The sequence below is a fragment of the Canis lupus genome, chromosome 15, assembly GCF_011100685.1.
Source record: "Canis lupus familiaris isolate Mischka breed German Shepherd chromosome 15, alternate assembly UU_Cfam_GSD_1.0, whole genome shotgun sequence".
In the NCBI taxonomy this organism is placed as follows: domain Eukaryota; kingdom Metazoa; phylum Chordata; class Mammalia; order Carnivora; family Canidae; genus Canis; species Canis lupus.
Genome location: NC_049236.1, coordinates 16934982 through 16961223, shown reverse-complemented (window position 1 = coordinate 16961223; position 26242 = coordinate 16934982). Strand labels below are relative to the sequence as shown.

General features: G+C 53.4%; 1 protein-coding gene across 1 annotated transcript; it reads left to right on the top strand.

Annotated features, from left to right (window-relative positions):
• The first annotated feature begins 1452 nt into the window (after positions 1-1452).
• Positions 1453-20223, top strand: TIE1 (tyrosine kinase with immunoglobulin like and EGF like domains 1). Its single transcript, XM_038558383.1, is given in 25 exon segments — positions 1453-1607; positions 3586-3839; positions 3841-3901; positions 4010-4120; positions 5478-5633; positions 5780-5911; positions 6073-6213; positions 6400-6528; positions 7211-7356; positions 7542-7686; positions 9903-10061; positions 10201-10338; positions 10535-10831; positions 11376-11452; positions 11454-11667; positions 11959-12149; positions 14170-14380; positions 14543-14653; positions 14798-14988; positions 15929-16042; positions 16144-16214; positions 17262-17302; positions 17389-17485; positions 17569-17668; positions 19751-20223. Coding segments are annotated over 25 exon segments (3417 nt in total). The 5' UTR covers positions 1453-1549; the 3' UTR covers positions 19823-20223.
• The last annotated feature ends 6019 nt before the right edge of the window (positions 20224-26242 follow it).

Genomic DNA, 26242 nt, shown 5'->3' with positions numbered 1-26242 from the left:
AAAAAACCCCACTAATTTGAGAAGATATATGCACCCTATTTTTACTGCAGCATTATTTACAATAGCCAAGACGTGGAAGCAAGCTAAGCGTTCATTGATAGGTGAATGGATAAGGACGATGTGGCCTATATATACAATGGAATATTAGCCATAGAAAATGAGATCTTGCCATTTGCAACAATATGGATGGACCCAGAGGGCATTGTGCTAAGTGAATTAAGTCAGACAAAAGCAGGTACCAATTGATTTCACTTATAGTGGAAGCTGAAAAACAAAACAAACAAAAAATAGACTCAAATGCAGTTTGAATTTTTTGTTTGTTTTGTTTTTCAGCAACCACAAACTAGTGGTTGCCAGAGGGGACAGGTAAGAGATAAAGGGGATTAGGAGGTACAAACTTTCAGTTATAAAATTAAAAAATCAAAGAGATGGAAAGTACAGTGTAAGGAATATAGTCAATAATATTATAATAACATTGTTTATTATAATAACTTCTGGTGACAGTCTACACATATCGTGGTGAGCGCTATATAGAACTATTGAATCCTTATGCTGCACCTCTGAAACTCACCTAACGCTATATATTAATTATAACTCAATTAAAAAAAAAGATTGGCCTGTTGTGCAGTTAAGCTTCTTAGGTAAAAAGGAATCTCTGCGAGTAGCTCTCTTCCTGGTACTGGCACCCTTTCCAATATAAATTTAGGCATTTGAAAGGGAGGTAAAGAGCTTTTTCTGAATCTGCTGGGTTTTGAATATTTTTAGCTCGAAATAATCTTCCTGCCAAAGAGGCATATGGTGGGAAGACTTGCTCTGAAGCCCTTCACTCCTATGTCTACAGGAGGCATACGTGTTATTAAGCCTTTTTCCCCTGTTAATTGTCTCATTATCAATTATTAGGCCAAAGAACCTGGAAGGGAAAACTTGTCCACCCCTACATATGCAAGATAGAATCATAGAATCAAAGTCTCTCTCTCTCTTTTTTTTTTTTTTTTTTTGCCCTGAATGTGAGTTCTTGTGTTTTGTCCACTTGTTACGTATGCGAACTGCTCTCTAGGAGACCCAAGTAGCTGTGTCCTGGGACACAAACCTAAGGAATTGCATTGTGTGTATGTGCAGGGGGAGGGGAGACCCCAGAACAATATCCTCCCCCCTCCCTCCTCAATAGGCGGAAGCCACTGGCTTCCTTCCTTTCCTGCCTCTTGCCTGCTGGAAAAACTGAGGACCAAAGGGAGAAGAGGAGATGAGAAAACTCGTCAAATAGTCCCTAGTCTATCCTTACAACTCTCCCCCACCTCAAGTGATCCCATTCCAAGGGCCATCCAGGCCACACCCATCCCCAGCATTGTGGGGCTCGACTGGTAGAAAGTGGGGCGTGCAAGCAGGGTAAATCCTCCCCACCCCTTCCCTGCTACCCCTCCCACCCAAGCTACCTCATTTCCTCTTCCTCCCCAGTACCAACACTCACTAATCAGTGCAGGCCCAGCAGCCAGTCCCAGACTGACCGGAGGCCTAGCTCGTCCTGGCTGGCCTGGTCAGCCTCCAGAGTATGGTCTGGCTGGGGCTCCCTTTGCTGCTCCCCATCCTCTTTCTGGCTTCTCATGTTGGTAAGTCTCCCCCAAGCCACTCCCACCCCTGGCCCCAAAGCCCTGATTCTCCCCTAGAAAGCCTTAGGATCACTTCCATCACCTACAGGTACACACCCAATCAGCTAAAAGTAGGCTCAAGGCCTCCAAAACCCAGGCAGGCCCAAGAGTATTCTAGGAGCTGTGCTACGGGTTATTGGTTGAAAGGCACCCAGCCTCCAGATCTGTGTAACAGATCCTGTGATGCTGACCACCTACGGCTGTTATGGGGTTTAAATGAGATAATTTATGCAGAGCACCCAGTGCCCAGTTTTTTGGTAAGCTGCAGCTGATTCCCTCAGTCATGGCCAAAGAGGATTAGAATGCAAAGGCTATCTTTGAGTGGTAGGTGGGGACATGGGGTGAAGGATAAAAGACACAAGTAGCTCCAGAGGAGCACTTAGGAGTAGTCAGCTACTCTGCTTGGGGGTAGTAGATGACAAAGGAATCCAGAAAGACTTCACTAAGAGCAGTGGTCTTCATTCCAGGCAGCCAGAACAGTAGATGCAAGTCTCAGAGGTGTGGAAGTGCATGGGAGAGAAGGTTCTTGGAGGGAACTCAGCAGGAGAGGCAGAGCGTGAGCAACGAGGGGCTCAAGAGCATGCTCTGTACCCTGAGGACAGTGGGGAGCTGAGGGAGGTTGCAGACCAGAGAGCCACAAGGTCTTAGATGGTCACTCTGGAGGATGAGTTGGGGAAGGATGGGATGCTGAGATGGTCCAGGTGAGTAAGGGCGAGGCCTAAAGGGTGGGCTTGGAGATGGAAGGGGCAATGAAGAAGCTTTGAGGAAGTAGAAATCTGCAGAATTTTGTGACTGATTGGCCAGCCAGCAACATTCTTAGAGGTACGGAGTTTAGAGTCAGACAACCTGGCTCTGCCAGTTACTAATTGTATGCCCTTGGGCAAGTTACTTTCCAAGTCTTCATGCGCCGGCTATAAAATTGGAGTAATAACACCCACCACCCAGGGTGGGATGATAAAATGAGAGAACACGCATCAAGTGCCTGCCGTATAACTGACCTCCAATAAACATTAATTATCACGAAAGGAGGAGCATGAGAGGACTGCAAAGTTTGTGTCTCAGGTGGTTAGTGCCACCTCTTGAGCCAGGGAGCACCAGAGACGCGCGGGCCTGGGGAAAGCTGATAGAAACGCAGGCCCAAGCGGAGAGGCCGTCCCAGGGCTGTTGACTCAGAGGTGACAGTTAAAGCAGGGCGGTGGGGGGAGTTGATGAGCTTGCTCCAGGAAGCCTGTAGAATAATTATTTTTGCCCTCCTCTGTAAATGGGAAGACATCAACTTCCCTGGGGGGGGGGGGGGGGGCGGGCGCCGCGGGAAGATCCAACGCAAAAGCAGGTGCTCGGGCATATGGTGGGGGGTCAGCAAATGCTAACTTGATTTCCTCCTGCTAGGCTTTGGAATACTCATCCATAAGCTAAGTGGCATTTAAGCTAACTAATTATTTGCCAGTTAATGGGCAGGAAAAGAAAAGCAGGGCCTCCCCGCCTTTCTGCCCCACAACCACCCTGCTGAGCGGCCACCTCTCTCCCTTCACTCCCAGGAGGGCAAGCCTTGTCTACATTTCTGGAGGGGCAGGGAGGGCTTTCTCCAAGACGGGCCTGTTCTCGGGGGCTGTCCTGGACAGCCGCTCCCGCTCCCCTTCGCAGTGTGCGACAGGTGGGGACGCCAAGCGGCAGCAGGGCCTTGGGCGGTGAGGAACCGGAGACAGGGAGCGCCCATCATTCCTTCCGAGGCCCTGAAGGGAAGCCATCTGGCAGGAGAAGGGGGTGGGGGCGGGGGGGCAGGAGGCCAGGGGAGGGGCTTTGTTTTTGTTTTTAGGACGGAGAGACTGCGGGGGGGGGGGGGGGGGGGGGGGAGACAGGAAGGGAGGGGAGGGAAAGGAGGCCTGGGAGGGCGCGGCGGCCTGGGGACCCGGTGGCACGCAGGTGGCGTCCCCTCCAGGCGCCGCGGTGGACCTGACGCTGCTGGCCGACCTGCGGCTCGTGGAGCCCCAGCGCTTCTTCCTGACCTGCGTGTCCGGGGAGGCCGGGCCGGGCCGGGGCGCCGAGGCCTGGGCGCCGCCGCTGCTGCTGGAGAAGGACGACCGCATCGTGCGCACGCCGCCCGGGCAGCCCCCGCACCTGCTGCGCAACGGCTCGCACAGCGTCACGCTGCGGGGCTTCTCGCAGCCCTCCGACCTCGTGGGCGTCTTCTCCGTGCGTGGGCGGCGCGGGCCCGGGGCGCACCCGCGTCCTCTACGTGCACAACAGCCCCGGAGGTGAGTGTGGGGCGCAGGTGGGGTGGGGGCTGGAAGGGAGCTCGCCGTGGACCTCTGACCCCCCATCGCCTCCACCCATCTCACCCCGCCCCGGCTCCCCGCCCGCAGCGCACCTGCTCCCGGACAAGGTCACGCACACGGTGAACAAGGGCGACACGGCCGTGCTTGCGGCGCGTGTGCACAAGGAGAAGCAGACGGATGTGATCTGGAAAAGCAACGGTGAGAGGACCCATGGGCCTGGCGCCTCACCACACAGCACCCCCGGCCGGGGCGCCCCAGCTTTGGCCCCCTACACAGCCCCCACTCTGATACACCTGACACCCTCCCTGCACACTCCACTCCAACCTGTCAGGAAGCACCTGCACCCAACTCTTCTCCGGCTGCAGCTGTCCTCCCACTGCACCCAGAGGATCAGCAGCCCCGTGGTTGGCTACCTCCTTCCCTGTTACCCTCAAGTCAGCCCTGTGTTGAACCCTCACCTTTGTCTCCCCCCTGGGAGTTAGCAGGTGCTGTCACATAGCCCCCCTGGCAGGGAGCAGCAGCACCGTCGGGGAAGAAGAGAACTGGTAACTCAGCCCAGGCCTGCACCAACCTTGGCCCTATTGGATGGACCTTCTGGCCACCCCACAGAAGCGAGCCATTATTCTATGTGGCCCCAAATATTCCTTGCCTCTACTCTCAGACCCACAGCCTTCTGGCTGCCTCTTGCATCCCTGGGCTCTTGAAGGGAGGATCCTTCCCTTGGGCCTCAGGGTTTGCCTCCTGAGCACCAGGCCCCCTGAAGTGATGAGGGGTGTGGAGAGTCAAGTAGACCTGAGCTCCCTACAGTCCAGTCCCAGGCAAAGAGGCATAAAGGGGGTAGGACAAGGACAGGGACCCTAGTATTTGGGTCTTCCAAGGCAGGTCTTGGAAGAAGAGGCTTCTGGGAGAAGGTCTCCAGGTAGATAACCCCTGAACTGTGCCGAGAAAGAGGAATGGGAATTAGCAGCACACAGGAGGAGGAAAGGACATTCCAGGAGGAGGATTGGCTAAGAGCAAAGGCAGGAAGTGCTGAAATACCATGGTGTTTCTAGAAGAGAAACCAGCATTTCCAGAACTCAGGCATGTTAGGAATCAGGCAGGGTGTGGAAAGGTGTAGGGCCAGAGGGCTCAGCGGTGGCCAAACTGGTGAACGCGATGTGCTAAGGCGTCTGAGCAGGGATGCTGCGGAGGCTTCTGTTGGGGCAAGTCCTACTGGCTGCTGAGTGGAGGCTGGAGAGGGAAAGAGGGGGACAGAGGCAGAGGAGACTGCCTGGAAGGCTGAGGGAGGCTGGGGCCACGGTGGAGGTGGCCAGGAGCAGCGTGGAAAGAACTGGCCTGCTTTAGCAGATGAGGAGGGGCGGGACGGAGCAGGACCTGGTGACTTCCTGAGTGTTGGTGGGGCGTGGAACAGAGGATGCACCCCAGCATTCTGGCTTGGGGACAGCCCCTGGCTGGTGCCTTGCCCCAGTTCTGGCAACTGTACTGTACACATTGATGTGACCTGGGCACCAGCTCTCACTTGGTGCTGAGACCTCTGACCCATTTCTGCCCCCAGGATCCTACTTCTATACCCTGGACTGGCATGAAGCCCAGGACGGGCACTTCCTGCTGCAGCTCCCCAACGTGCAGCCACCTTCGAGTGGCATCTACAGTGCCACCTACCTGGAAGCCAGCCCCCTAGGCAGCGCCTTCTTCAGGCTCATTGTGCGGGGTTAGGAGCAGAGGGCAGAGATGGAGGGTGGTATGGGAGGCTGGGAGCCCTGTGGGAGCATTTGTGGTGGGCACCCCGGCCTGCCCCCGTGGTCAGCAGCCGTGGTAGGTGGGTGAGGGTCAGCTGTTGAAAGCACGTTCCTCCAGGCTGTGGGGCAGGGCGCTGGGGACCAGACTGTACCAAGGAATGCCCCGGCTGCCTGCACGGAGGTGTCTGCCATGACCAGGATGGCGAGTGTGTGTGTCCCCCTGGATTCACTGGTACCCGCTGCGAGCAGGGTAAGGGGGACGGGGAGCTAGGACCGAGGCAGGAGAGGGTGACTGGCTGGGGGAAGCCTCTTGAACCGAGAGGATGGAGCCTGGTGGGTGGCAAGAATGCCAAGTGGGTCCTGAACCCTGAGGCCCAACAGTGGACCCTACACCCACACGCCCGTCTCCAGCCTGCAGGGAGGGCCGTTTTGGGCAGAGCTGCCAGGAGCAGTGCCCAGGCACGTCAGGCTGCCGGGGTCTCACCTTCTGCCTCCCAGACCCCTACGGCTGCTCTTGTGGATCTGGCTGGAGAGGAAGCCAGTGCCAGGAAGGTACGGACTGACCTGCCCAGACAGCCGGCCACAAGCTGGACCTGGAGCCTCCACTCTGGTCCTCCACAGGCCCCTGCTCACCTGGCCCGCGCCCTCTCTGCCCAGCCCATCATTACCCGGGCCCCAGCTGTGCCCGCATTGCCCCTGACCTGTGTCCCTCTAACCACAACCCCTCTCTCTTCCCAGCCTGTGCCCCTGGCCACTTCGGGGCAGATTGCCGCCTCCAGTGCCACTGTCGGAACGGTGGTACTTGTGACCGCTTCAGTGGCTGCGTCTGTCCCTCCGGGTGGCACGGAATGCACTGTGAGAAGTCAGGTATGAGCACAAGGGCCTCTGGGATCTCTCAAGACAAGTCAGCCTTCACCAGACACACCTTCCTGGCTCGAAGTCCTGCACTCGGGGAGCTTGCAGGCCAGGAGGACTTCTCACCGCCCAGACCACACCGCCCATACGGGGAGGGGCAGCAGCCCAGAGAGGGGGACGGAGCCCAGAGGAGGCCTCGGCCCATCTGAGAGGTTCAGGGAGAGCTTTGGGGAAGGGGCAAGGTCTGAGATGGGGTATGAAGGATGACAGTGAGATGGCTGGGGAAGGAGCACGCGCAAAGGCCCGGGGGCTGAGGACTTGGTCGGATACCTGGACGGTGGAGTACGGGGAGGCCGGGGGGAGTGGCCGGGAGAGGCGAACCTTGGCGACTTTGAACTCAGGCCAGCAGGTGTGCACTGTGACGGGGAGGAGGGAATTGTGGGAGAGTGGAGGCAGGAGACCCCAGAGTGTATGTAACGGAGCCCAGAAATGAACGAGATCTGACCCAGTGTTCGGGCTGTGAGGCGGGTGAGGGGCCCGCATTGGCCAAGAGAGGACCTTGGGTGGGGGACCAGGAGGCAGACCCGGCGGCCCAGCAGAGGCAGGGTACGCGGGGCTGCAGGACCTCTGCTGGGATTCAGGACACGGGACGAGGGCAGCTGGGGGCTTCAGAACATGTCCTCTCTCTCCCTAGACCGGATCCCGCAGATCCTGGACTTGGCCTCGGAACTGGAGTTCAACTTAGAGACCATGCCCCGGATCAACTGTGCAGCCGCGGGGAACCCCTTCCCGGTGCGGGGCAGCATGGAGCTCCGGAAGCCCGACGGCACGGTCCTCCTGGTCAGCCCCCACCCTGCCCCTCCTGCCCTGCATCTGCTCCCCCAGACCCTGAGCCCCGGGGCTTTCCGCAGGCTCAGATGGGGTCAGGCTGACTGTTGAGAAACTGGCGCTGGCCCTCTGTCCCCATGTTGGCCACATGGGTGCCCATTGTGTGCGGTCTGTCCCCCTTCCCCTGTCTCTCTCAGTCCACCAAGGCCATTGTGGAGCCAGACAGGACCACAGCCGAGTTCGAGGTGCCCCGCTTGACCCTTGGGGACAGCGGGCTCTGGGAGTGCCGCGTGTCCACGTCTGGTGGCCAAGACAGCCGACGTTTCAGGGTCAACGTCAAAGGTCAGTGATGTCCTGCGCCCGTGGAGGACGGTGGGCAAGGTGGGCCCTGGCTGATGCTGCTCAGACTGGGCATTGAAGCAGGAAGGGCCGGGGCACCTCAAGTGACTGCCCAGCACCAGGGCTTGTCACGGACCAGAGCTCCGTGCCGGCCGGGGTCAGGGCAGGAGCGTAGCTCGGACCTATCTGCAAAGGACATCCCGTGCCTAGAAACAGGACATCTCTGGCCCTGCCCGGCCTCCTGCCTGGCCGTGCTGGCTCTCTCCACCTCCTCACAAGCCCTGCACACCATATTCCTTTAATTCTGCCTCTGGGGTGCTGCTTCCTGCTCCGAGTCACACCCCAGGGCTTCCTGTGCCAGGACTGGGGAGCGCTTGGGGTGCCTGAGCTCAGAGGGTGACCTGCCACCCAGAGGAGCTGCATGGGGGTTTCCAGGTGAATAGGGAGGAGGCCGCCCGAGCCCAGGATGGCCCCGAGCACGACCACGTCCCTCTTCCTTCATCAGCACCAGGAGCCCTAGCTCCCTTGCCCTCTGCTCCTGACGGCCACGTCCCCCACACAAGCCCAGACCCCTCTCCTCTTCCTCTGGCTCTCCTCCCCACTTGCTCTCACCCCTCCCACAGCTTCGCAGCTGCCCCACCCGCAGGACTTAGCAGTGTGGCCTGGGCTCCGCCTCCAGCCACCCTGTCTCTTCTCCCCAGGCTTCCACCCAGGCAATTTGGGTTCAGATCCTCACCACGAGTTCCTGCCTCCATGCCTTCAAGCCGCTTAGCACCTCACATCTTCTTTTTCTCTCCCCGCACAGCAGCAAGGACATAAGCACCCACCAGAGAGGGTTGCTGTGAAGCAAGTCAGATGGTGCATTTAATGCATTTAAGTTGCACTTAAGCACCGAGCGTGGTGACTGACGCAGGGCGGGTGCTCCATATACATTGACATTTATTGTTAGTTTATTTTCTAAAGAATTTTATTTATTCGAGAGAGAGCCAGAGAGAGTGGGGGGGAGGAGCAGAGGGAGAGGGACAAGCAGACCCTGCCCCTAGCACAGAGCCCCAAGTGGGGCAGAGGGCCCCAGAGGTCATGACCTGGGCTGAAACCAGGAGCCAGGCGCCCAACCTCCTGAGGCACCCCGATTGTGACACCTGTTAAAGTGCCCTCTCCCGTAGTGTTGGCTGTTCTCTGGCAATTCTCAGATCTGAGCCGCAGCTTTGACCACTGTCCTGAGCTCCAGACCCATTTGGTGGAAACTCCAGAAGTAGGGGTCTGGTTCTGAAGTCAGTGTGGAAGTGTGGGCGCGCTTTACATCTGAACACTGCCCGCACAGCTGACCCCCCAGCATGAGCTCTGGGACCCCAACCCCGCTCTCCTCTCCCTTCCTTCCTGTCAGACACCACAGCTCCTGCCCACACCCCCGCCTCCTGCGCTCCCTCTTCCGCAACCCATTCACCCTTCCATCCACTCTCCTTAGAACCATCAGTCCAATACACGTTTGGGGGGGCAGTTACGGCCCTGATGTAATAATCGGGGAAGAAAAGCTAAGGCCGGAGGGACAACAAGCACAGAGTGAGGAAGCCAGGCAGGAAGATAAGAGCTGTTTGGGGTGGAAGTGGCCGGTTCCAGGTGGCCTGGCCAAACACCGGGTTCGCACTGCGCTTGTACCTCCTGCTGGCTGCGTGTCCACAGGCCAGGAAAGCTCTCCGAGCCTTGTCACAAGGGGTGACAGCCCTGTCAGAAAGGTAGCTGTGACCCGGAGAGGTTGTACACGTGAAGCAGCTGGGATAGAACAGGTGCTTCATCCCTGGCTACCTTTTTTTTCCCCCAACAAAAAGAGTGACAGATGTTGGGGGGCGGGCGGGCTGACAGCAGGCTGTGTCCCTGCCTTGGGTTTCCGCCCCCTGCATGTCCCGCACTGCATGGACAGCCAGCCCTCCCCCGAGTCCATCCAGCCATGTCAGACCAGACCTCACATCCTTGGGGACACGCTCGTGTCCTCGTGGCCAGGTCCCTGAGCTCCGAGCTGCCCAGAGGGCCGGACACCGGCCTGACTGGTCGCCGGCGCCGCTGGTCACCTGTTGAACTTGGTCGCTCCCCAGCCCAGAGGGGCCCGAGGTCTAAACCAAGCCGCCGAGACCCCTTTGCTGGCCAGAGCAGAGTCCTCTGCCTTTTCTGAGGACGGGGCAGGCCGTCTGGGCCCTGCCTGACCTCGGGTCCCCCGGCAGTGCCCCCGGTGCCCCTGACCCCTCCTCGGCTCCTGGCCAAGCACAGCCGCCAGCTCGTGGTCTCGCCGCTGGTCTCCTTCTCCGGGGACGGACCCATCGCCTCCGTCCGCCTGCACTACCGGCCCCAGGACAGCACCATGGCCTGGTCGGCGATTGTGGGTGAGCTGGGCGACAGCTGGGGGAGGGGGGGTCTGGGGCCCCGCAGGGGTGTGGGTGACAACGCCGGGAAGGGGCACAGTGAAGGGGGGGTGGCAGCTTCTGGAAGAGGCGGGGGCTGAGTAGTGTGTGCCGCCCCCAGTGGACCCCAGTGAGAATGTGACTTTAATGAACCTGAGGCCGAAGACAGGATACAGCGTCCGAGTGCAGCTGAGCCGGCCGGGGGAGGGCGGGGAGGGGGCCTGGGGGCCTCCCACCCTCATGACCACGGACTGTCCCGGTGAGAGGCGGGAGTCATCCCTTCGCGTCCGCCCAGGGGATACCCTCCTGTGCACACAGGGGTCACCCTGCCTTGCCCACCCCAGGGGCCCCTGCCTTCCCCACTGGAGGTTGTCCCCCCTTGCCCCCTGGGGATCACTGTCCTGGCCAGCCCCAGGGGCCAACTGAACAGTCTGCCTCCCGACCTCCGACCCCAGAGCCCTCACTGCAGCCGTGGCTGGAGGGCTGGCACGTGGAGGGCCCTGACCGGCTGCGAGTGAGCTGGTCCTTGCCCTCGGTGCCCGGGCCACTGGTGGGCGATGGTTTCCTGCTGCGCCTATGGGATGGGGCACGGGGACAGGAGCGGCGGGAGAACGTGTCGTCCCCCCAGGCCCGCACCGCCCTCCTGACGGGACTCGCGCCGGGCACCCAGTACCAGCTGGACGTGCGGCTGTACCACTGCACCCTCCTGGGCCCCGCCTCGCCCCCTGCGCGCGTGCTTCTGCCCCCCAGCGGTGTGTATGCTCGGAAGGGGGCTCCCGGGCTCAGGGTGACGGGAGGACGCAGGACACGCAGGACGCGGGAGGTTACAGGAGGGCAGGTGGATGCGGAGAGAATGTAGGACACGTGGGCAATGAGGGGGAAGGAGGGCAGACGGACGTGAGCACAGGGAGGACGTGGGACGGGCTGATACGGGAGGCCAGTGGGAGGTGGGTCCCCAGGAGCCTCAGGATGGGGAGAGATGGGGAGGCCAGGCCTCATGTGAGATCAGCGTCAGGGGAGGGGGTGATGCGCAGGAGGACATGGGATTTGGGGGAACACAGGGCACAGGGGCCTGGGGACACCCTGGCACAGACGGAGAGCAAGGGGAGCAGAAGCTTGGGGTTCATGAAGGGATCTAGGGAGAGGACTCCAGCCCAGGGGGGAAAGGTGGAGGTTGGTGGGATGGCTCCCATTCCGGGGTCCACAGAGCAGGGGACACAGCTCGAGCGGGTCTGACCCCAGAGCTACATGCCCTGCTCCTGTGTGAGCCCTGCCTTCCCGCCCCCGTCTCCCCAGGGCCCCCAGCCCCCCGCTACCTCCGTGCCCAGGCCCTCTCAGACTCAGAGATCCAGCTGACGTGGCTGCGCCCAGAAGGCTCCGGCTGGGCCTATATCCAAGTACATCGTGGAGGTGCAGGTGGCGGGGGGCTCGGGAGACCCGCTGTGGATGGACGTGGACAGGCCCGAGGAGACCAGCACGGTTGTCCGTGGCCTTAACGCCAGCACACGCTACCTCTTCCGTGTGCGGGCCAGTATCCAGGGTCCCGGAGACTGGAGCACTGTGGTGGAGGAGTCCACCCTGGGCAATGGTGAGAGAGCGGGGCCCCGGGGGCTCCTGGTTCCTGGGGTCGGCCCCCCGCACCCTCTCCTTCCACACTGTCTCCAGCTTTGGAGCTGGGACACCCAAGGCCCCTCCCAACAAGTGACACGAGTCCTGATACTGGGCACCCTGACCCTTCCCTGCTTCCGTGGCCTTAGTGCTGGGAGTATCATGTCACTGCAGCGAACCATCGGCCTGACAGCCCTGGTCCCACTGGTTCTAGGATCTCTGACCCCTCTGTCCCTGACCCAGGCGCCCCCGTGATCTCCGTTGCGTGCAGGTCTGCAGAGTGAGGGCCCGGTCCAAGAAGTCCAGGCGGCTGAGGAGGGCCTGGACCGGCAGCTGATCCTGGCTGTAGTAGGCTCTGTGTCTGCCACCTGCCTCACCATCCTGGCTGCCCTGCTAACCCTCGTGTGCATCCGCAGAAGCTGCCTGCACCGCAGACGCACCTTCACCTACCAGTCTGGCTCGGTCAGTCCCTGGACGCGCCCGGGTTGCACATGTGCACACCCTGTGTCTGACCCCGTGTGTGTGCAGCGTGTGTGCGCGTCTCTCTGTTGCAGGCGTAGGACTACACTCAACAATGCTCAAGGGTGCAAAATGTAAATTTTCTTTATTTTCCTAGAATTGAATTCAATTCCTAAGTCAGTCGATGTTGGCGGTGAGATATTCAATACTCCCAGTTCAAGATAACTCTGTCAGGTCCCTATTCCGCTGCGGTTAATCCAGGACCCTCCCTCTCCTCACTGGGCAGGGGGATACCTGGGCTTCATGCTGGTCTCTGTCCTGGCAGACCCTCTGGGACCTGGGAGCCTCCTGCCCACAGGCCCCTCGCTCGTACTGTTGAGTCTCTCATCCCAGCCTCATCTCTGCAAAGGCCAGGGCCTCCCCAGGGAGAATTAAGAGCTGCGAGGTGCTTCCTGTACCCTGCGGAGGGCGTGTTCTGCGGCCCCCACACTCTTCATCGCAGCCCTGGTTACCTGTCGCTGCAAGGGAGGGGAGAGGGAGCACCGCCTCCACCCTCCCTGGCCTCACTGTAAACTTGTCTGAGCTTTAGGCCAGCCCCCAGGCCCCCACTTGGGTAGGAGCAGAGCAGGCCCCCCTTCCAGGACCAGCATCACCTCCTCCTGCCTGTCCTGCCTCCTGTGGGATCTTCCCTGCTGGTCTGTCCCAGACTCTGCCCTTGGTCCTCTACACCTGGGCTCTGGATATTTACAGCCAAGCTTTGGCATTTCGAACAAAAGCAAAACACAAAACAAAACAAAACAAAAAAACTCTTTTCTCTCTCAAGGGCTGATCCTTGTGATAGAAAGCCTAGTGTCCGAGGCTATTGTCTCTGCCTTGGTAAAAACCGCCTTCAGAGATTCAATTGGCCCCTTTGTTCCAGGCTGCTCCCTCTGAGGTCAGCGCTGAGGTGGGGGCGGGGTGTTGCATACAAATGTTGAGGGCAGGAGGTGGGAAAGCAGCCTTGCACAGAGAGACAACCCTAACATCCGTCGTCGGGAGGAACACTGCCTCCTGTGCCCTCCTGAAGGTGTGTGCGTGCCCGTGGAGGAGTGCACGTGTGCGTCCGCTGGTGGGCACCCCCTGTGTGTCTGCGTGTGTCCGTGTGCTCGTGCCCCTCTGTGAGCATGTGTGCATGTGCCCACCTGCATACAGTGCCCCTGGCTGTTCGTGCCTCGTGTGAATCCAGGTGGCCCGTGCCCTTGGCCCTCACCTGTTGGGCTGGGCTTCAGCTCACTTAGGGACCCCCCACCCACCCAGGTCTGCATTAACCTTCTTCCAGTTGTCATGCCGGCCGTGCCCTGGGTCCTGTCCAGCTGTTTCCTTTTCCTGCCCTAGGCCTGCCCAGGCGGCCCCGCTCCGACATGGTCGGGGGAAGTGGACGTGCCTGTTTGTGGTGGTCTTTCCATCTTCAGCTCCCGGGTAGTTTTAGAGCTATTGATGGATGCCCCGTGGGTAGACAGTAGTCATCTCTGCTTCCGTGGAGAAAACCCCTCCAACTGACTCCCGGCAGCTCAGGCTTAGTGCTCCATGCATGTATCCTAGCTCACCGCCCAGGGCTGGAAGCCTGAGTATTTCTGGTGCCAGAAAAGCCCGGCTGTGAGATCAGCACAGTAATGGGGAGCTTGCCACTTCCCATCACAGCTCATTCCAATCCTTTCCCATTTTAAATGTTAGAGATAGCATCTTTCCATCGACTTGTGGCTCCGAGCAGCTTTACCCACTCCTTGATCTTCCAGAACCTCACACACCTGATCCCCGGCTGTGGCCTCAACTCTCTTCTTGGACATTTGTCCACCCAGCAGCCCCCTGATGGCTTCATCTATGATTCTGTGTCAGCATGTGTCCTCTGTCTGCATGTCTCTTCCTGGTCGACCACCAGAGTGTCCTCTCTGGGGGTCTCTGTCCATCTGTCTCTTCCCTGTGCCTCTTGCTGGGCCCGTGTCCACTGCATGGGCTGTCTGCCCACTTGTCCCATCCTCCGCAGGGTGAGGAAACCATCCTGCAGTTCAGCTCAGGAACCTTGACGCTAACCCGGCGGCCGAAACCACAGCCCGAGCCCCTGAGTTATCCCGTGCTGGAGTGGGAAGACATCACCTTTGAGGACCTCATCGGGGAGGGGAACTTTGGCCAGGTCATCCGGGCCATGATCAAGAAGGACGGGCTCAAGATGAATGCGGCCATCAAGATGCTGAAAGGTCCCCTGGGAGCGACCCCTGACCCCAGGCCCACCCCTCTCCTTTGTCCCACACCTGCCAGGCCTTCCCTGGCTCCTTCCAGCAACTGGCCCCCAGCCCTCACTAGCATGCCTTTTCTCTAGAATTATTTCTGGCGAAAGTGATACTGGATTCTTTCCACAGAGTACGCCTCTGAAAATGACCATCGTGACTTCGCAGGAGAACTGGAAGTTCTGTGCAAACTGGGGCATCACCCCAATATCATCAACCTCTTGGGGGCTTGTGAGAACCGAGGTGAGGCCCCAGCTCCTCACCTGCCCTGTCCTCCCAAGCCCCATCGCTGCAGTGGTTTGAGGCTCCCTGTCTCCTACAGTTGGGGCCTGCCTCCAGCGGCTGCTGGCGTGAGCCCCCACCCCGTACCTGGTCCTTCCCTCCCAGGTTACCTGTATATCGCTATTGAATACGCCCCCTACGGGAACCTGCTAGACTTTCTGCGGAAGAGCCGGGTCTTGGAGACGGACCCAGCTTTCGCCCGAGAGCATGGCACGGCCTCCACCCTCAGCTCCCGGCAGCTGCTGCGTTTTGCCAGCGATGCCGCCAACGGCATGCAGTACCTGAGTGAGAAGCAGGTGTGTGTGTGAGCGTGCGCGGGCAGGTGTGCCACAGGGACGACTGCGGGAGGGAGAGTCAGCCTGCAGTCTTGGATGTGGGGGGTAAGAAGACAGGAGGAGGACAAGACCCTGAGCTGCTGGCCCCGGGCGGGTGCATCTGCAGGGAGGTGTTGCGTTGTAAGCACCCCAGGGACACCTTGGTTGGGGTGTTGAATTGACAGTTAGAGATGCCAGCCTAGAACTCAGGAGAAAGGCCTAGTCCAGAGACCACAATCTGGGAGTCATCACCCCACAAAGGGTGAAGGAGTGGACCCCATGAGAGGTAGAGGGGAGAGATCCACCAGGACAGGGTAGAGGGTGGGGTGGGGAGTGGAGGCCTGAACCCAAGTCTGAGGACACCCTGCCTGAACGGAAGGAAGGAAAGGACAGTAGCAGGAGGGGAGCGTGACACGAGGGAAGACATTTTAAAGTTAGTGAAGTTTTGAGTGTGTTTGAGGCAGAGGAGTAGAGGCCAGTGTGGAGGGAGGGGTTGATGGAGAGAGGTCCCTGAGGAAAGTGGAGGGTCTTGTGGGGAGGATTTGAGACTCAGGGAAAGGTCACTTTGGGCAAGAGGAAGGCCTTCTCCACTTTCATCCAGGAAGGGAGAAGGAAGGGAAGAGGGAGCTGGTGAAGAGGGGAGGGTGCAGTGTGGTCACCAGAGACAAGCCCACTCTTGCCCCAGGAAGAGAGGTGCACCCTGAGCCTGGCCATGGCCAGATCATGGGAAGGATAGCCAGCAGCGTGACTCTGCTGAGGCAGGAGGCGCCGACCCCACCCTGCTGGCTGGGAAGAAGGCTGAGGTGCTGTCCTAGAGACGGAGGGTGCCCGCAGAGACCAGCTGTGAGGCCAGACCTGTCACTGGCCCAGGAGTCCCGGGCTTTTCATCCCTAGTCTTTCCTGACTCTGACCATGCCTGCAGTTCATCCACAGAGACCTGGCTGCCCGGAATGTGCTGGTCGGAGAGAACCTGGCCTCCAAGATTGCTGACTTCGGCCTTTCTCGGGGGGAGGAGGTTTATGTGAAGAAGACAATGGTAAGTCTCAGTCCCCCCTCTCAGGTTCCAATGCCTGCCCCCGGAGCCCCCGACACAGGCCCCTCCTCCTCACCTGACCCCTCAAACCCACTCTCTCCCAGGGGCGTCTCCCCGTGCGCTGGATGGCCATTGAGTCTCTGAATTACAGCGTCTATACCACCAAGAGTGATGTGTGAGTGTGGGGCTCAGAAGGGGCAGGAGGGATGGGTCCCCTCAAGATGCATATAGACATAACCTAAACACATTTTAGACACGTCTCAGGTAGTATAAGCACGATTTGGGTATACCCAGAGTCTCAGGTATACCTTGGCGATGCCCAGCATCTTAGTGGGAAGGGGGTTGGGTGCTAGCTGGAAGGAGGCATTGTCTTGGAAGGTGTTTCGGTGGTAGGACTGGGGTAGGGAAGTTCAGGGCTGTGTTCATCTGATGCTGGGAGATACACTGGAGAGGTTCGGGAATGACCACTCATGGAATGTTCTCACCTTCTTCTCTGAAGGGCAGGGTCAACCCCACCTGAGAACCTAAGCAGAGCATGGCCCCAAAACCCTTTCTTTATGCTCCTCACCCCCAGATGACCATTTTGGCTGCCCTTCTGCTCCTCTTTCCAGGGAACTGGCTCTGGCCATCAGCCCCTCCCCCTTTGGCCTGGCCTGCCTTGCTCACTGTCCACCACAGTGACTGCCCCTCTGACCACCACTCAGCTACTTCCTGCTTCTGCCCCCAAACCCTCTAGATTTCCTGCCCTATTAGAAGTCCCACCCTGGTCTCCCCTGCATGGAGGTTGCTATAATATAAGAGGCAGTGAAGAAGAAGGGCTCTGGAGTCGAATTGTCAGGGTTGGATTTCAGGTCTACCACTTACTAGCAGGGTGACCTTGGGCAAGCTATCTAATCCGTCAGGACCTCCGTGTCTCCATCTGTAGAATGGGCGTAACAATAGCACCTGTATCACAAGGCTGGTGTGAGGGTTAAATGCATGAACGTGTATGTTAGATCAGTGCGTGGCCCACGGTGTGTGATTTAAATGTTAGCTGTGATGATGTTGAGCCTGGGGGCGGCTGTGAAGGAGTTCCCGTGGAGCAGACAGCAGCTGGCCAAGGTGGACACTTGCAGAGTAGCCCCACGCAGAGGCAGGGTGGGGCTGCCCCCTGGGGTCCACAGACGCTAGACTGCTGGCCCCTCGGCCTAGAAGGTAACTAAGTACATCCTTCTCATTTTAGTTGGTCCTTTGGGGTCCTCCTCTGGGAGATCGTGAGCCTTGGTGAGTTCCAGAGCCTCAGACCCCAGCTCTCTCCTTACCCCCCCACCCCATTCCCTGGGCTCAGAAAGCTCTGTCCCTTCTTGCAGGGGGCACACCTTACTGTGGCATGACCTGTGCTGAGCTCTATGAGAAGCTGCCTCAGGGCTACCGCATGGAACAGCCTCGAAACTGTGATGATGAAGTGTGAGTCTCCTCAGCCTAGAGCCCCGTGACCCTGTCACCTCAATCGGCCCTTACCCCTCCTCTCAGCAATGCCCCCTCTGCAGGTACGAGCTGATGCGTCAGTGCTGGCGGGACCGTCCGTACGAGCGACCCCCCTTTGCCCAGATTGCGCTGCAGCTGGGCCGGATGCTGGAAGCCAGGAAGGTGAGGAGACTGGGGGTGATGGAGACTAGGGCTCACCAGGCTCCAGGGATCCCCTCTCATAGGAACCAGAGAGCGGCAGCTTCCTGTGTCCTTGTCCCCACTGCTAGCTGCCAGGATGGCTGGGCCTCAGGATGCCACCCTCCTTTCCAGCTCTCCATGGGTTGGACACTAGGTCCTCCTAACTCTTCCAAGGCCTCGGCAGCAACTCCCTTCCCCAGGTCCCAGTCCTAGACTGCTTACCTGTCTTCCTCTGCTGGCGCCATCAGCTGGCTCTCATCACCGGGCCACCTCTCCTCACTGGGCACAGAGCCAGAGTAACAATGCATGAATGGTCAACTAACGGAATGGATGGATGCGTGAATGAAGGAATAGAATTAGTGGTTGGATGATATAATAAACATATAAGTAAACACACAATTAAATAACCAAATCTAATAATCATGTGAATAAATGAATTATCAGGTAAATATAAGTGAAGAAATATATCAAAATGAGCAAATGCAAAAAGAGTTCTTCATATGAATTAATGACTAAGTAGCTGTAGGAATCAACAAGCTGTCTTAAGGAATGAAGGAATGATCGGTGTGGGGTGGCCTGGCTGGCCCAGTCAGTGGAGCAGATGACTCTTTATCTCCAGGTGGTGAGTTTGAGCCCCATATTGGGTGTAGAGATTATTTAAAATCGTTTTTTTTTTTAAGATTTTCTTTATTTATTCATGAGAGACACACAGAGAGAGGCAGAGACACAGGCAGAGGGAGAAGCAGGCTCCCTGCAGGGAGCCTGATGTGGGACTCGATCCCGGGTCTCCAGGATCAGGCCCTGGGCTGAAGGTGGCTCTAAACCGCTGAGCCACCCGGGCTGCCCAGATTATTTAAAATCTTTAAACAAACACACAAACAAGAATGAATAAATGATCAAATAACTACATAAATTGGTAAATGATTAAAAAATAGCTTTATGAATAGATGAATAAATGAATGAATTCATGAGTAAACAATTCATTTGATGGGTCCATAAAAACGGAGATGAGTGGATAAAGAAGATATGGTATATACAGTTGACTTCTGAACAATGGATAGGTTGGAGGCACCAATCCCCGGGTAGTCGAAAACCTGCATATAACTTGTGCCTGCCCCAAAACTTAATTACTAATAGCCTACTATTGACTGGAAGTCTTACAGCTAACATAAACAGTCAACTAACACATATTTTGTATATGTATTATATACTGTATTCTTAGACTAAAATAAGCTAGAGAAAAGAAAATGTTAGTAAGAAAGTTATAAGGAGGAGCAAATACATTTACCGTACTGTATGGCATTTATTGAAAAAAAAATCTGGTGTAAGCAGACCCATGCAGTTCAAATCCATATTGTTCAGGGTCAGTTGTGTGTATGATGGAATATTACTCAGCCATCAAAAAGAATGAAATCTTGCCATTCACAGCAACATGGGTAGATCGAGAGGGTACTGTGCTAAGGAGGTGAAATACACCAGAGAGAGATAAATACCATACGATCTCAATTATATGTGGAATTAAACAACAACAACAACAACAAAAACAAATGAACGAACAAAAAACAGAAACTCATAAAACCAGAGAACAAACTAGTGGTTGCTAAGACCCACCGATTTTGGACAAAATCGGTGAAGATTAAGAGGTACAAGAGGTAGAAACTTCCAGTTACACAATGAATAAGTCCCAGGAATGAAAGCACAGCCTAAGGAATATGGTCACTGATACTGTAATAACTTTGTGTGGTGGCAGATGGTGAGTGTCAAGTTGCTGTGTTGTATGCCTGAAACTAATATAATATTGTATGTCAACTACACTTTTAATGAAAAATTTTTAAAAGCAATAAAAAAAAAAACCCTCTTGTTGAACGATGTGTAAGGGGCTCTCAGCTGAACCCCCAACTGTTGTCCGTTCTGGCTCTGGAGGGCCACCCTCGCCCATGGGGCCATGTTGCTTGAGTCTAAATCAAGGTCTCTTCAAGTGGCCCTACCGCATGGAAGCCAGGGGGCCCCAGGCTAGAGTCACCCGCATCCCCAGCCCACACTAAAGCTTTCTCTGCTTCCCAGGCCTACGTGAACATGTCGCTGTTTGAGAACTTCACTTACGCGGGCATCGACGCCACAGCCGAGGAGGCCTGAGCTGCTGTCAAGCCAGAACCGGGCTCTGCTGGCCAGAGCAAATCCGCTCTCCGACCTGTGACTTCTGATCCTTGCAGCCTCTGATCTGAGCTGCCTCAAGGAATTTTTTTTAACTTAAGAAAAGAGGGGATTCAGGGGTGGGGTGGGCTTAGGGGATGCGGGTCCTCATCCTTTAGAGTTGCTCCCATGCCTTCTGCAGCTACTCTTATAGTGACTCCTCCCATTTCTCCTTCTCGTTCAGCCGCTCCACATATATCTCCTCTTCTGCAACTGCCCTCACTCAGCCCTTCCTTCAGCTCCTGCACCCAAGCCAGCACCCACACCACTAACATTTCCCATTCGGCTACTCCCCCACGTCTGGCTTTATAATCAGAAAAAAATAAATGCTCTGAGAAGCTCCATCCAATGTCTTTCTTTTACTTGCTGGCCAATCCCAAGGAAAAGTTAAACCAAAGAGAAACTCGGACTTTCCAAGAAAAAAAACATGGTCCCTAGTTAGACAACCATAGGCCCAAGCCCTGTACTGGGGGTTGTCTCTCCGTGCTCGGGAATGTTCTTGAAGATTCATTTTACACAGACACCACCACCCACGTCTCTGTCCTATGAGAAGTCCAGTTTCCCCTGGTCTCCTGGTCTCCTCCCTGTCTCCAGCCCCCATCAGCAGCAGGCCTCCTGATGTCTCTATGTAACTGCTCGTCCAAACAGTCCGAGCCAGGATCAGCTCCACCTCAGCTCAGACTGACACCTCAGTACCAGACAGATGCTGGCTTGTCTTGAGCTCCCACCTCTGCTTATGTCTCTTGGTGGCCTTCCCTGGCTTGGTAGCCACCTTACTGACCCGCCTGTAGGCCCCAGAGGAGGAAGGCAGAGGTCACTTCCAATTTGAGCCAGTCACGGCAGGATTCCTTCACCTTCCACAGGGTCTTATTGTGTGCTGGGAGGTGCTTGTGCCCTGAAAGCTAGGCCCATATCACAATCTCAGGTTGTGTGGCCTTCAGGTTTGCCCATGCTTTGGATTTGCCACTGCTGTCCTCAGATTTCTCTTCCCCCAGTCCTTAAGAAACAAGATTTGTCTTGCTTCACATGTGTTTTCAGTGAATCAGATGAAATCAAAGAAAGCATAACACAGTATGGCATTGTAATAACATGGATTCTAGAATCACATGGATTCATGTGCAGGTTCCTACTATATCACTTACTGTCTGTGTGACCTTAAGCAAGTCACTTAACCTCTCTGAGCTTCAGTTTTCTCCTCTACAAAATGGGTTTAGTAATAGCTACCTCACTGTTGGTAGCACTAAATGAGATCACACCAGCATGGACTGCATTGGGTCTGGTACATAGTACATGCTCAGTAAGTGTCAGTTGATATAATATACAAATGTAAGGAGTTTGGAAGAGGCGGTGGTCATTATCAGAACCTGTATTCCAAAAAGACTTGAGTGGTTGGAGTGAGGGGCTGAATTTAAGAAGAAGTGCACTGGAGTAATTGGGAGGCTATGCAGGACGGGGAGGTAGGATTTGCTAGAATGAAATTTCAAATCTACTGCAGGGATATTTCAAGGTCCAGAATACAAAGTTGTCCTTGGGGTTCAGGGAACACTTGGGTGGCTCAGTTGGTTAAGCATCCGACTCTTGATTTCAGTTCAGGTCATGATCTCAGGATCGTGAGATCAAGCCCTACATCAGGCTCCACGCTCAGTGAGGAATCTGCTTGGGAATCATCTCCCTCTGCCCCTCCCCCTGCTCATGCTCTCTCTCTCTCTCTCTCTCTCTCTCTCTCAAATAAATAAATCTTTTTTTAAAAAGATTTATTTATTTATTCATTAGAGACAGAGAGAGAGAGAGAGAGAGAGAGAGGCAGAGACACAGGCAGAGGGAGAAGCAGGCTCCATGCAGGGAGCCCAATGTTGGGCATGAAGCACTTAAATTTTTCAAAAAGTCCTTGATGGAGACGAATATATAAACAAAAGTGCCCCTGTGGGGTGACAGGTATGTAACAAACAATGAAACATAGCTGTATAAATACAGCATACTGTGGGAGAGGGAGGGGACCTGGGAAACAGACAGAAAGTAGAGTCAGGAAGACTTCCAGAGAAAGTGACATTTTAATTTAGCTGCGAAGAAAAAGGAGCTTGCCAGAGGATAGGATCCTGGCAGAGGAAAATAGCACCTGTGATGCGGTATGTTCAGGAGCTGCAAAGAGTTCTGTGTGCCTGGAGCAAAAGGAGAAATCAGCTCTGTGCAGGGAGTGAGTCCAGAGAGATAACGGTCCAGCCTGCGCTGGGCCGTGGAGGCAGCATTATGGAGATGGGACTTTATCCTAAGGGCAGAGAGTAGCTTTGGGAGAGCTGAATGCAGGAGTGTGCCACGATCAGATCTGCATCTTTTAACAGATCACTCTGGCTACTGTGTGAAGAATGGATTGTAGAGGAGCAAGAGTGAAGGGGAAGAGTATGCCCATAAATGTAGACTCACTTTGATGAAATGAACACATTCCTAGAAAGGAAAGAACTACTTAAATGGACTAAACCCCAAAATAGGCCATCTGAAGAGACTGATAACAAGTGAAGAGATTTAAGTTAGTAATTTTAAAACTACTCACAAAGAAAGACTCATGTCCAGATGGCTTCACTGGTGAATTCAACTGTACATTCCAGGGAGAATAAATATATTAATTCTTCACAAACTCTCCTAAAAAATGGGAGAAAATAGTTCTCAATTCAATCTGTGAAACCAGTATCATTACCCTGAAACTTAGAGCATAGACATCATAAGAAAACCTCAGTTTGATAGATCTTATGAATGAGGACATGAAATTTCTCAAGAAAATACAGTTGACTCTTGAACAGTGTGGGTTTGAATTGCATGGGGTCCACTCATATGCAGATTTTTTAAAATAATTAACAGTACTCTAAATGTATTTTTTCTTCCTTATGGTTTCCTTACTAACATTTCCTTTTCTCTAGCCTACTTTGCTGTAATAATACTGTGTATAATACCCATGTTAATCAACTGCTATTAGTAAAACTTCTGGTCAAAAATAAGTGATTAATAGTTAAGTTTTTGGTGAGCCAAAAGATATATGCAAATTTAGTGCCCTAACCCCCACATTGTTTAAGGGTCAACTGTACTAGCAAACCGAATCCAGCAACATGTAAAAAGATTATGTACCAACACCAAGTGGGATTTAGCCCAGGAATGCAAGGTTGGTTTAACATTCAAAAACCTATTAATGTAATATATCAATAGAATAAAAAAATACAACCTACATGATCATCTCAATGCAGAAAAAGCACTTGACAAAATCCAACACCCTTTCATGATTTAAAACAAAGAAGCTAGGTATCAAAGGAAACTTCATCAACCTGGTATAGAGCATTTACAAAACCCCACAGCTAACATCCGATTTAATAGGAGAAACCTGAATGCTTTCCCTCTAAGATCAGCAACACAACAAGGATATCTGAACAACAAGGATATCTCTCCCTACTTCTGTTCAATATTGTCCTGGAAGTTCAAGCCAGGGCACCTGAGCAAGAAAAAAAAATAAACAACATGCAGGCTGGAAAGGAAGGAGTAAAACTATTTCTACTTGTAGATAAATGATTGTGTATATCAGAAATCCTAAGGAATCCACTAAAAAACTATAAGAGCTAGTAAATGAGTTCAGCAAGGTTGTAAGACACAAGATCAGCAGATAAAACACAGTTTTCTTCTACACGCTTGCAATGGATAATCCAAAAATGAAAAGAAGAAAACAATTCCACTTACAATAGCATTTTAAAAAGTAAAATACAGGGACGCCTGAGCAGCTCGGAGTCTGCTTGTCCCTCTCGCTCTGCTCCTCCCCCTACCCAAGTAAATAAATAAGTCTAAAAAACAAAACAAAAAATACCATTTATTAAAAAAGCAGTGGGTAAAATGCTTAAGAATAAATTTTTAAAAGATTTTATTTATTTATTCATGAGAGACATACAGAGAGAGAGAGTCAGAGACACAGGCAGAGGGAGAGGCAGGCTCCATGCAGGGAGCCCGACGTGGGGTTTGATCCTGGTTCTCCAGGATCACACCCTGGGCTGAAAGCGGCGCTAAACTGCTGAGCCACCCGGGCTGCCCTAGGAATAAATTTAACAAAGAGTGCAAAACTTGTACTCCGAAGACTATAAGACTTCATTGAAAAAAATTAAAGCAGGATTAAATAAATTGACAAGCCTCTTATGTTCATGATTTGGAAAACTTCATATTATTAAGATGATAATACTTCCCAAATTGATCCACAGACTCAATTAAATCCTTATCAGAATCTTGGCCAACTTCTTAGTAGAAATTGACAAGCCAGTTCTAAAAGCCATATAGAGAATATTCCTCAGCCATTAGAAAGGACAAATACCCACCTTTGCTTCGACGTGGATGGAACTGGAGGGGATTATGCTGAGTGAAATAAGTCAATCAGAAAAGGACAAACATTATGTGGTCTCATTCATTTGGGGAATATAAAAATTAGTGAAAGGGAATAAAGAGAAAGGAGAGAGAATGAGTGAAAATATCAGTGAGGGTGACAAAACATGAGAGACACCTAACTCTGGGAAATGAACAAGGGGGAGTGGAAAGGGAGGTGGGCGGGAGCTTGGGGTGACTGGGTGATGGGCACTGAGGGAGGCATTTGGTAGGATGAGCACTGGGTGTTATGCTAAATGTTGGCAAATGAACTCCAATAAAAATAATTAAAATAAAATAAAATAAAATAAAATAAAATAAAATAAAATAAAATAAAATCCATATAGAATTGCAAGGGACCCAGAATAAACAAAATCATCTTGAAAAAGAATAGCAAAGTTCCAGGACTCACACTTTCGAATTTCAAAATTAACTACAAAGCAACAAATACCAAACAAATTAGAATAGAATAGAATAGAATAGAATAGAATTCAAGAGTCCAGAAATAAACTCATGTGTCTAAGGTCAACTGATTTTTAACAAAGACATCAGGACCATTCGATGGGGAAAGAATGGTCTTCAACAAATGGTGCTGGGTCAACTGAGTAGCCACACACAAAAGAATGAAGTTGGACCTCTTGCCAAACACTATACACAGAATTAACTCAATATGGATCAAAGGCCTAAATGTAAGAGCCTATAACTCTTAAGAGAAAACATAATAGTAAATCTTCATGACCTCAGATTTGGTAATGGACTCGGGACAACAAAAGTACAAGTGGCAAAATAAAAAAACTGATAAATTAGACATCATCAGAAGAGAAAATTTATACATCCAAGGACACTATCAAGGAGAAAAGACGGGATCCCTGGGTGGCTCAGAGGTTTAGCACCTGCCTTCAGCCCAAAGCGTGATCCTGGAGTCCCAGGATGGAGCCCCACATCAGGCTCCCTGCATGGAGCCTGCTTCTCCCCCTGCCTGTGTCTCTGCCTCTCTCTCTCTCTGTGTCTCTCATGAATAAATAAATAAAATCTTAAAAAAAAAAAAAGGAGAAAAGACAACCTACAGAATGTGGAAAATGTTTGCAAATCATGTATCTGATCAGAGACTTTTATCTAGAATATATTAAGACTACAACTCAAAAAAAAAAGACAACTCAATAATAAAAACAATCCAATAAATAAATAAATAAAATAAATAAATAAAAACAATCCAATTTTTAAACAAGCAAAGAATTCGAATAGCTCGTTCTCTAGAGAAGACCTACAGATAGTCAATAAGCTCATGAAAAGATGTTTGATATGATCAATTGTCAGGGAAATGCCAATGAAAACCACAAAGAGATACAAATTCACACCCACAGGATTGGCTATAATCAACAAATCAGATAATAGCAAGTGTTGACAAGGAGAAATCAGGACCCTCATACACCGCAGGCAGGAATGTGAAATTGTGTAACCTGTTTGGAAAACAGTCTGTCAGTTCCTTAATGAAATGTAAGTTTCCATTTGTGTTCCCATAAGACCCAACAGTTCCACTCCTAGGTATCTATCTAAGAGAAATAAAAAAATATGTCCACGCAAAAATTTATACACAGATGTTTATAGAAATGCTATCCATAGTGCCAAAATGTGGAAAGAACTCAAATGTCCATCGGAAAAAGAAAATCAAATGTCCATCGACTGATGAAAGGATAAATAAAATGTGGTCTGTCCATCCACACAACGGAGTATTATTCAGCCATTAAAAGAGAATAAAAGAGAATAAAGTATTGATCTGTGCTACAACATGCATGGACCTTGACGCCATGCTAAGCCAAAGAAGCTAATCACAAAAGACCACCTCTTGGGATTCCCGGGTGGCTCAGTGGTTTAGCACCTACCTTTGGCCCAGGTCATGATCCTGGAATCCTGGGATCAAGTCCCACATCGGGCTCCCTGCAGGGGGCCTGCTTCTCCCTCTGCCTCTCTCTCTCTCTC